Source organism: Corticium candelabrum, chromosome 15 (assembly GCF_963422355.1).
Source record: "Corticium candelabrum chromosome 15, ooCorCand1.1, whole genome shotgun sequence".
Taxonomy (NCBI): Eukaryota; Metazoa; Porifera; class Homoscleromorpha; order Homosclerophorida; family Plakinidae; genus Corticium; species Corticium candelabrum.
Window position 1 is genome coordinate 2,075,712 of NC_085099.1, and position 11,567 is coordinate 2,087,278.

Below are 11,567 nucleotides of genomic sequence, written 5' to 3' on the forward strand. Positions count from 1 at the left end.
CTGCAAAGTAGGCGGAAATTTTACACTAGGGCAGCAACTCCGGCAGAGTTTTAACTCTAGAATTTGATCTCCCCTGGAGGTTCTGCACAGGGGGAGGTTCTACCTTGTGACACCAGAAGTTGCTCACAAAGAGAACTTCCCGAATCTGCAAACTGGTAGCAAGACTTCTTAACAATTAAAAGACCCTTCTCCAATTGGTGTTGATTGTGTTTTAGGCTGGAGTTGCTTGAAAAAGCAACTGAGAGGGGCAGTCAGTAGATTTCACACTTGTTTTCAGCAACTTTCAATCCATGTGTCTGTCTGTCTGTCTCTCTGTTCGTTTGTCTGTCTGTCTGTATGTTTGTTTGTCTGTCTGTCTGTTTGTCTGTCTGTTCGTCTGTTTGTCTGTCTGTCTGTCTGTCTGTCTGTCTGTCTGTCTGTCTGTCTCTTTGTTCTGTCTGTCTGTATGTCTGTTTGTCTGTCTGTTTGTCTGTCTGTCTGTCTGTCTGTCTGTCTGTCTGTCTGTCTGTCTGTCTGTCTCTTTGTTCTGTCTGTCTGTATGTCTGTTTGTTTGTCTGTCTGTATGTCTGTTTGTCTGTCTGTCTTGTTGTCTGTTTGTCTGTCTGTCTTGTTGTCTGTCTGTTTGTCTGTCTCATTGTCTGTCTGTCTGTCTGTCTGTCTGTCTGTCTGTCTGTCTGTCTGTCTGTCTGTCTGTCTGTCTGTCTGTCTGTCTGTCTACGTACCTATTTTACTGGTCCATCACTCATACTTACAATAGACAGTATATACCTTCATGTTTCAAGGTTGCTGCTGCGACTTCAAGGAAGTCACTCAACTTCTACTCTCAGCCGACAGCAATCTTCGTGACTACGAGGGAAACTCGCCGGTGGATGTCGCCAGTAGCAACGCAGTGAAGCAGCTCATGTCTCAACGACTGTCACTCTACTAAACATACTTACACTTTCAACATGGACCACAAGGCATTTGTATAGGAAACATGGATTGATGTCACTCAAGCAAGTATCACTACACGTACCATCATCGTTTATGCCATCACTTTAGTGTAGATATTTGATTGAAGTCTTGAGTGTGGCGACATAGGAATGCACTGTACAGTATGTAGGTCTTTTACTGTCTAGCTGTGATAGACTGTATGTGCATACTTGTGGTCTTGTATTAGAGCGCAGACTTCACTAAAGATTAAATTCTATTTTAGTAAATAAAGATTTAAGTGTAGTGTGTGTGTGTGTGTGTGTGTGTGTGTGTGTGTGTGTGTGTGTATGTGTGTGTGTGTCTGTTCTGTTTCTCCAGGAATTCAAGAGCCAGTCTTGACAGCAACAGATGGACCAGATGACTCACCATAAAGTTTCTGTATTAGCTAGTCATATTTACATATTAATGTGAAATGAGTAAAGACGAGTGCTGCTTGTGGAGCAGACACTTTGCTTGTTATTAGTTTGTCTACCTTGTGGTAACAGTTAGACTGTCACATTACTGTACTTTGTATACGTATTAAGGGGCATTGTTTTGGTTGAATTAATTGTTTACGTTTGAAGTTTGAAATTAATTTTTGTATTTTGTATTCTAATAACAATAATAATATATTTTTGAATTCTATTTTTACTGGTACAGTAGCTTCATGCTGATATAGGTAGACAAGTTGCACTGCCAACATAATACTAGAAAGGTTATTTGTTTATCTAGTACGTAGAGAGTTATTGCACGTGATCAAATATTAAGTCACGTGAGTCAATAGTTGAGCATGCGTCGAATGTAGAAGACGTCACGTGACTGTTCCGTTCGTAGTAGACTGTCAGTGACTGAGTCGGTGCGTTTGCGGTGAGTACAGCACTAGAGGAAAGGTTGGCGGTGATGTCGTCACTGTCGGGTGAGTGATGCTGTTCGTTTGATCTCGTTGGCGCTAAATTTATCAGTTGCCTCTCTTACGTTTGTGAGTTGTTTTGTGTGGTGGAGTGTTATTGTTTGTTTGTTGTGTAGAAATGAAAAAAGAATTGTGGGTAGCGGTGTGTAGAGGTGATATCGAGTCAGTAACGCGTCTTTTGGAGTTGGAAGTTGACATCAATAGTCGTGATTCGTGGGGGGTATGTGTTGTGAGTTCTAATGTGTGTATTGGATATTGAAATGAACTGCACGTCGTTTGATCTCAAAATAGAACACTCTTCTGATACAAGCGTGTGAGAATGAAGAGAAGGAGATTGTTGAGTTGCTGCTCACTAAATCAGCAGATGTTAATGGGACTAACATGGTGAGTTGATTGAGTGTGTGAAAGTGTGATGTGTTGTTGATAAGATGATAGATATCAACTAGATGTAACAATCTAATCCAACAATCAACGTTTTGGTTTCTTGTTGCTGGTCAAGAGGCAGCAGTGTTGACTTGTGACTGGCTGAAGCAGCCATTGCATGCAGAGATGAATAATCTTGTTGGTTTTTATTTGATTCAACTTGGACTGTTGGAGAGTATTTTTGCAGTAGTTATTGTCTTATCAGGTCGTCTTCATTTTCTATTTTCTTTTGTCTTGCAGCATGTGTACAGTGTGATGGAGGAATAATGATAATAATACATTCTTGTGTATGCAGTATGGATGGACAGCTTTGATTGTATCTGCAATCGAGGGATCAGAAGAGATCACTGATCTACTACTGAATGTCAAAGATATTAATGTGATGAAGGGAGATGATGTGAGTTTGAGTATTGAGAGGTTGAGTTGATATTGTGGTGTCTGTTGTGCATGTATTAAACATATTTGTGAGTGTAATGCATTGATTTTGCTATTGTTTGTGTTTGTGTGTTGATCATTCTATTGAATGTCTCATTGTGTGTGTTGAATGGAATGTCTGTTGCTTTAATATATTTTAACATAAACACTCTCTCACTATCTTATCAGTTTCTTGTTTACTCAGTCAGGAAGGACAGCCATCCATTGGGCTGCAAGGAATAATCACGTGACCATTGTAGAGAGACTTTTGTCTTGTTCTGTTCCTGTTGATATCAATTATAATGATGGTTGTACACCACTGTGGTGGGCTGCCTTTAATGGTGATGTGTGTTGTGTTGATGTTCTCCTAAAACATGGAGCGAGTCCCCAACATGAGCGGTGATGCATTCAATATCCTTCAGTCAATAATATTACTAACGTGATGTCATTGTGGGATAGTCAGTTGTTTGGATCACCACTGGAGATTGCCAAGGAAAAGGGTCACAGTGATGTGGTTGAGATGATGGAAGAAGCCATAAGATGTAAGTGAAAGAAACAATTAATTTGTGTTTTTGTTTTTTCTTCTTTTGATTTAATGTGATGATTTTGGTGTGAGGTTAGATTGATATTGTTGAATGATTTGCTTGTTATCTTGTCTGTGGAGCTATTGTAGTGATGTGCTGCTTTTGATCTTCTCACTTCTTTTGCTCTCAACATTTGGGTTGAGGTGATGTGTGTGCTTGTTTTATTGTGTGTTTTGTGTGTGTGTGTCTGTCCATTTGTCAATAGAATCAGTTAATGAGTTAATAATATTTTACTGTTGTCTTCTTCTCTACATATCTGGGTGATAATAGTTTGTGTGAGTTTTTATTTATTTTTTGTTTGTATTTTATTTTTTGTGAGTATTTGTTTGTATGTTGTGTTTGTGTGTTTACATTTTAATTAATTTTTTTAATTCTTTTGCATGTTGGTTGAGTTTTTGGTGTATTTGTAATTGCGGGTGCTTGTTGTTTTAAGTCAATTTAATGTGTGTGTGTGTGTGTGTGTGTGTGTGTGTGTGTGTGTGTGTGTGAGTGTGTGTGTGTGTGTGCATTAGCATCATGTTTATTGCACATTTTAAGTGACGTTTTTTCTCTTACAGTGAGATCTCATCCCTATATGGAAGGTCATGTGTCTGTTATCAAACATCAATATCAAGAGAAAGTAATGTGACTTTTACATCTCTAGTTGTCTGTTTGCCAAGTTGTGTTTGTGTTGCATAGATTGCTAAACTGCAGAGTGAAGTGGAGAAGATGAAAGAAGAATTAAGACAATCATCCCTGGTCCACGAGAGTGAAGTGAGGAGATTGCGAACCGAGATCCAAGAGAAAGAGGAGGAAATGAGATGTCTCGTGTCTGCTCTTGCTACTGTTAGCAGAATGGCAAGCGAGAAAGTAGGACAAGCACACATAGAGCTTGCAGATGTGTAGGATATGATTGTTGACTTTCAGTGATAATACATAATGGTGTGTGTGTGTGTGTGTGTCTGTCTGTCTGTCTGTCTGTCAAAGGTATTATATTTTCAAACATGAACTACGATACATAGACTATAGTAGCCACTAAGTTTAAAAGACTCGAGTCCGCAAGCTAAAACCCAAAAGACTACAACTAATACATAGATTAATGATTAAAAGAACACTCCTTACAACCACAAAGTACCAACGTCTGTCTGTCTGTCTGTCTGTCTGTCTGTCTGTCTGTCTGTCTGTCTGTCTGTCTGTCTGTGTGTAGAAAAGTCTGTTTTATTGTAGATTGCTGAAAGTCACACTACTTCCGATGAATTTTGCTTATCACAACCACCAGGTGAGAACCACAAAGTATGGGAACACAAGCATTGCTTGCAGCATTTCTCATTTGTTTACAGAGGATGTGATGTATGCAGTCAGTGCTCTTGCCTGTGATCAGTGGAGTGATGTTGGACTGGAGTTAGGATACACAATGCCTGAACTCAACTCACTCACTTCATTAATTACTGCATCTCACAGCAAGCTACACGCCATACTGAGAACGAAAGCTGCTGCTGTGGGTACCAGCAATGTTGTTGGTATCATCTTGTCTGCTTGTCAGCGTATTTCCATTCCAATTTGTGCTGCTGCAATAAGAGATGAGGTGGTTAAACGTCAAGAGAGACTGAGAGCACAGAACGGTGGACAATAGAATAATTGACTTTGTCACTTTGTTGTCTACATGGCTGATCATATGGTTTGTTGTTCAGTGATGGATTAGCAAGTCCATTTTGTTGTTTGTAATGCTTCAAGCATCTTACTATTTGTATTTTATCGCTTTTTATGTTTAAGACAAGGTGTAATGCCAAATTTTGAATAAACCACATGTTGTTTGGACATCCGGGACATCATGGGTGGAGCTAGTGTAGCCATGGTATCTGGTTTGTTTGGTAACCTTGTCTTAATTGCTGAGAGCGTAGTGAGGCTTCTAATCCGGGTCGCACAACAGAAATGGGCATGCTCCTATGTGGCTATCCATCGAGCATTTGGTATATATATATACATATATATATATATGTGTGTGTGTGTGTGTGTGTGTGTGTGTGTGTGTGTGTGTGTGTGTGTGTGTGTGTGTGTGTGTGTGTGTGTGTGTGTGTCTGTGTGTGTCTGTGTGTGTGTACACAAATCTCAAATTTCTCCTCCCCATGACCACGTTTCGTGATAGGACCTACCTTAATTAAAAAATCGTTTCTGTGTCCGACTACAGATGAGTCTAAGAACGATTTGTGCAAGTAAGCAAACGGCGACAAAAACGCTTCATGATCTTCCGTCGCCCCATCCTTTTGTGTTGTTGCTAGGGACTGTGTGTACGTGACAACCAAGAAACATCTTCAGGAGTCAAATGCCACCTACAGTCAACTATTCACACGTCCCGTAGTACAGTAGCATCAATCCTTTACTACACTGTGCTGCATCTAACACTGTTGATAGTCAATGTTTGCTGATATCAATTTCTATGTCAGTAAATACCATACCACTGTCTTTACGACGGAACTTAGTGCATACGTATACCTAGACTGTACATTTCAATTGTCTTGATCACGATCGCAAAACGACGACTACCTATACCAGGCCTATATACGTAATCTAAACTACTAGGATGTTTGCATGTTTACTTCCATGACAGCTAGGGTTTCAACAAATACGTATTGTCTAGCTAGGACTCGGCGTTCAGTAGTCGGTCAGAAAACGCTGTCGGACGTGTTGTTACTCACGAACGCGAGGCGCCTACGAATACCGCACAACTAAAATTTTAGTAAATTACGACCACATGCAATTATCGTGGTTTTCTTAACATACAGATTATATAATGCAGCATGAAAAATTGGCAAATCAGTTTAGAAGCTATCAGCAAAACGGCCAGCAAATAACAGTCAAAACTGCATGACCCTATTAATTAATTAATGAACTATATACAAATCACCGTTGTTCTTTTATGCACATGCATGAAATTACTGAAACTCAACTCAATCTTTCTTCCTTAATTAATTGATATTAAATACAAAAGATGACATGGCTGCTATAAATATTACACACGTATACGAAGTGTAAAGGCTCTTTCTGGCAGAACTCATCGAAAACTTCCTTGCTACAGCTTACATAGAATCGAAGTAAACAAAGGAGGCACACAAGTCAGAGCCACAGTTGTTTTCAATTGGTATCCCGGATGTTTAACATGAAAACGTGTAGCTCATCATTAGTCGCAGAGACTCCATGCAGAATTGTATACTAGTTGCTATGAACAGCATGTTTGGTTTGATTTTGTCGATTTTGCTTACATATACATTGCGTATATATACTATATCGACCAGTTCGACTGGAACTGCCAGAACTTTTGGAACTTTTGATAGCAAACGAAAGCTTAGAACTGTCAGCAAGTTGAGTATGCGCATGAGCGATAGACTCCGACGTTACGGTAAGCGCCAATAAGAAGTAGAATGACGTTTCTACTCCAATTGTTGTAGTCTGTTCGAACATCAGCAGTGATGTAGCTTTCGGTGTTTTGGAGCTGCTCTCCAAGAAGGTCACTGCAAATGTCGTTCTTTCTGGCGTTTGCCAACCCAATGGTCGCCACAAATGTTCATTCTATAGAACCAACGAGAAGGTCCACAACGGCCTCGGCATCTGTACCCGCCATTTCAGCATCCGGGAATTTTTGCATTGAGGTTGTTCCAGCAATTCCAGGTTGCTATAGTCAGAACCGCTAGAAGTGCTAGAACTGTCAGAACTACCAATCGAATGCTATATAGAACTTAGCTCCCCACTTCTAGAATTTTAGTATTCGAACGCACCCTCAGAGATGCATTCTAACTTACGTCACTGTACATTTTGCTAAAGCTAAGAGCTGTAAAGGTTAATAATTACCTGTATACATCAGCTGGTGTTCCATATCCCGATCCTCGCATTTTCTCTGGACCACACCAAAATGACGTTCCAACCCCAGATGATAGATGATATTCTGGGCGAAGAAGGGGGCTGTTAGATCAAGAAATTCTCCTCTCACAGCCTTTTGGCTAACTCCTTTGTCCCGTACCAGTCGAGCTTTCCCGACATCTGCCACTTTTACGACCCATTTGTTGCTCACCAAAAGATTAGCACTTTTTACATCACGATGGATTCGAGGTGAACGCCTGCTGTGCAGGAACCTCATTCCTTTCGTGGCGTTTATAGCAAATCTTAATTTTACGTTGTCGTCCAAGACGATCTCTTGATCGTTCAATGTTTTTATCCGTGATCCGCGAGGCATGTACTCTTACCACAAGGAAAGGACAATCGTCGTCGTAGTGACGACCTGCTCCAAGAAACCAGACGCTATCGGGATGTCTGATTGTTTTCATCACTTCTATCTCACGCTCAAACTCCAAGAAGATGCGATTGATTGGTACATGTTCTCCTTGTAACTTTTTTATTGCTACAACTATTTCTATTGATTGACTCTATGTGTGTTTCAACTCATATCAAGTCTTTAATTAACGATGTTTCCTTAATACACTTTCCTAAAAGACCAAATCTCTAAACAGATTACCTAGAAGATGATCTTGTGCACGAGACTTTCCATATCACGTGCTATGGGGATTTCCCGTCGCCAATCGGACTAATTACTGTCCCCACGTACTAAATTCCAGTGAACGGCGAAGCGACAAGTTGGGTTTGATCAGAACTCACCTCCAAATTTTCAAATAACAAATACCACACGACGCGCTAGATATCTACTAATCTACTCTGATTGGCAGTAGCTAACGAAAGAAACACTTAATATTTAGTGGGAGGTGAGCTAGTCCGGATTCAGCACTCATATCTAGTTGGAGATGGAAATGATATGCTAAATTGACTACGCAACGTAAGCAGAAACAACCGCTCGATGACGTTTGCAAACAACCGCTAAAACAATGGACTGCTTCATACGCACACATTTAAGGACGTCATACATATCACAAATTTGCCAACACGTTAGCCTTCAGCTGTAAACAAGACCATACAAGGAATGATTAGGAAGAAATTTGACTCGAACGATTAGTGTCGTATTAGCATGACGTCAACTGGAGGTTGGATATATAAGCAAATTCCCTCAGATAAGGTGAGTTCGGTTAGATTGGTAGTCAGTTGAGAAAAGCCGACACCGAGGAGAGAGTGATGATGGCATCTCTGTACATCAGCGCTGCGTTTTTCGTTTCTTTGCTGTTGGCAGTAGCAGCTCAGTCATCGACAAGCACACCAGCTAACGTAAGAAGTTCAACATTATAATTTTTCTTTATCTATTTTACTAACTCTAGTGCGTCAAAACAAAAGTTTCTGTTATAGTTAGCACACGTCCGTCAACTACGTTTTTGTATGCCATTTTTCCTAACAAAGTAGCTATCTAGATATAGCCATTGTTGAATGTCGATTGTTACTATACCATGCAATCTGATCGTTTGCTCTTCTAATAGGACAAATGTTGCAGCGGAGTTCCGGGTTTTCCTGGATCTCCTGGAAGAGATGGTAGAGATGGAAGAGATGGAACAAGAGGTGAGAAAGGTGAAAAAGGTGCGAGTGACAAAATTGGTCCTCGAGGATCAAAAGGAGCTATGGGAATACAAGGCAGTAAAGGAGATTTGGGAGGAAAAGGAGAAAAGGGAGAGGCGACTCGGCAAGTAAACTGGAAGCAATGTGTGTGGAAGAGTAGTGATGGCAAAGACTCTGGACTTATTCGGGTAAACGTTTTACTACATAATTGTTCTTTACGAATGCTTACATGCATTTTGTCATATGACGTAGGAATGTCGCTTTAAGAAAAAGCACGGACACACTGCACTGCATGTGGCATACGGAGGAAATCTGCGTATCAATTGTGCCAATTGTTGTTCTCGTTGGTTCTTTACATTCAATGATCAAGAGTGCACGGGACCCATGGCAATCGACGCAGTATATTATACTCGTGCAGTTAACGACATTCATCGTCACAGACAAATCGAAGGTTACTGCGAGAACATTCCGGCCGGTGACGTCAGAGTTGGTTTCCATGTTGGACAATGTTCCGGTTACGGTGTGGCTGATGCTCACTCTGGCTGGAACTCCGTATCTCGAATAATGATAGCAGAGATGCCACCAGCTGAACAGTAACTTTGGCGACTTCAAACGAAGTCTTTACTTTTGCGTAAAGCATTTCTAAGTTTTGCAAGACTTACTATCTAGGCATTTATGTGCAATGTATGCGAGAACGTCTTCCCGCGTTGCTAGACATATACTCTAACAATAAATAACTAGAAAGTTAGTGCAGACTCTTTTGGCACCGACCGGTTTGACATCGACTATTTCCATGTACTCTATGTACGTCGGACACCACAATTTTATTATTAGGCTTGTTTTATCATATATACTAGATAAACGACCCGTCCTTCGTACGGGCAGAGTACTGTAGCGTTATGATGGAAGACTCGGTTTGAGCGTGTCTAGACACGTCATGCGCATTTTTTTGGTAGAAATCGACACACTCCCTGTGTGGATTCGGTTCAAATGACTGGCGTGGGCGTCTGTTCGAATAAACTGGAATGTGCTAATTAGTTAATATTCCGTTGAAGACAAATGAAAACTTAACCGAATGTCCCATTCCGAGAAATTTGCAGCGACTTTTTCGTTTAATTAAAGATACATATCTGGGCAACAGAAACTCGAAAGTCACATGCAGTCTCTTACTCACCCGTAGGATACATGCAGTAGCTTGACACGCAGGCATGCATGATTTAGCGCATTGTTTGCTCTCCGTTTTCCATGTTTTCACAATCCCAGTGTAGCGCTCGGTGCAGGAAACGTGTAGGTTGGATTCAGTGCAAATGCAGTCACGCGTCTCTTCGGTGAGTCTTCTCGGAGCCATTTCGACGGTCTCGTCGGATGTCATCACTTCGAAGACGTCGCTGCCGTTGCAGGAAACAGGCGTATCGAATGTGGCAGGTATTCGGCGAGCGTGCTCGGAAAGACCGAAGGTACGCGTATTTCTACATACCCAGATATCCTAAACAAAAACATCTTGTCGTTTTTGACGTCGCCGGTAATAAACGACACGCTCCGTGCATACCGTCCAAGGTCGGCTTATTTTTGGTGGAGGTCCGATGAGCCGTTGCAGAGTAATTCACTTGCGAGTGGATGCGAGTCCTCCTGCATGGGACACTCTAAATATACTCGGCACGTTTCCAATCTATACGCACCGACCATTACTAAAGTGGACCTCTACGTCTCTGCTCTGGACGTAGTTTGATGTTATTCAATGCGCGCGAGTAGAGGCGGGTCCTTCTTGGATATTAAATGTTATACTCGGCACGTTTCCAACCTACCTACGCACTGAACAATATTTTTTCGGAACTCTTATCTTTTTGCTCTGGATGTAGTTCTACAGCTTGCTCAGATAACGCAGTCTGATGGGACTGCTGGATAGCTATAGCATTGTGACGTAACGATGGTATGTGAACAAACAATGGATATTGAAAGTGAGTATTGCGCTCTACCTTAAGAGATCGAGTTCGAGTAACGGAATTTCCTTCAAATCGAGTCTATCGGGGGCATTCGGTTTCCTTCTTGAACGATGAACAGCATTATGCACGATGCAACCCCAAAAGGGGACCCGACTGAAAAAGCTGGAAGACGACGCCACCCTGCCCGTGTTCTTACCCATGTCGAGTTACACCCGTACCCCAAATTTTAGCCTCGTGGGTGATCCGGTCTAGCCGGGTATCGAACTCATACATATATACAAACACCGTCAATTTTATAGAGTAGTATCTAGACTCTACGTGCATTACTATCACATTCGGGACTGGTCTATGACTATTGTAAGAACAGTTTGGCCTCCATGCAGTAACGTACACTCAACGCTGTCTTAGAATTTAGTCTCTAGGTAGCCTACGACAGCTTTATATAGTATATAAGTATATAGTATATAGTATATAGTATATAGTATAGAAGTATATAGTATATAGTATATAGTATATAGTATAGAAGTATATAGTATATAGTATATAGTATATAGTATATAGTATATAGTATATAGTATATAGTATATAGTATATAGTATATAGTATATGGTATAGAAGTATATAGTATATAGTATATAGTATATAGTATATAGTATATAGTATATAGTATATAGTATAGAAGTATATAGTATATAGTATATAGTATATGGTATAGAAGTATATAGTATATAGTATATAGTATATAGTATATAGTATAGAAGTATATAGTATATAGTATATAGTATATAGTATATGGTATAGAAGTATATAGTATATAGTATATAGTATATAGTATATAGTATAGAAGTATATAAGTCTAGTGCACGTGACAGTGGC

General features: G+C 40.4%; 3 protein-coding genes across 4 annotated transcripts in view; all 3 read left to right on the forward strand.

Annotated features, from left to right (window-relative positions):
* The window catches only part of LOC134190953 (uncharacterized), a 13,119-nt gene extending 11,914 nt beyond the window's left edge, over positions 1-1,205 (forward strand). For both annotated transcript variants that reach the window (XR_009971696.1, XM_062659507.1), the window contains one exon: positions 783-1,205. The gene's annotated coding sequence lies outside the window, so the exon portion shown is untranslated. The remainder of the gene's footprint in view (positions 1-782) is intronic.
* Positions 1,206-1,764: 559 nt separating this feature from the next.
* LOC134191057 (E3 ubiquitin-protein ligase HACE1-like) lies at positions 1,765-5,079 on the forward strand. Its single transcript, XM_062659614.1, has 10 exons — positions 1,765-1,867; positions 1,978-2,081; positions 2,153-2,245; positions 2,580-2,681; positions 2,904-3,097; positions 3,158-3,240; positions 3,840-3,901; positions 3,961-4,131; positions 4,489-4,540; positions 4,602-5,079. Exons 1-10 carry the CDS (start codon positions 1,852-1,854, stop codon positions 4,892-4,894), a joined length of 1,170 nt encoding a protein of 389 aa, XP_062515598.1. The 5' UTR covers positions 1,765-1,851; the 3' UTR covers positions 4,895-5,079.
* A 3,265-nt stretch (positions 5,080-8,344) lies between these two features.
* On the forward strand, positions 8,345-9,496 carry LOC134191331 (collagen triple helix repeat-containing protein 1-like). Its single transcript, XM_062659936.1, has 3 exons — positions 8,345-8,466; positions 8,673-8,936; positions 9,001-9,496. Exons 1-3 carry the CDS (start codon positions 8,377-8,379, stop codon positions 9,343-9,345), a joined length of 699 nt encoding a protein of 232 aa, XP_062515920.1. The 5' UTR covers positions 8,345-8,376; the 3' UTR covers positions 9,346-9,496.
* Positions 9,497-11,567: the final 2,071 nt, after the last annotated feature.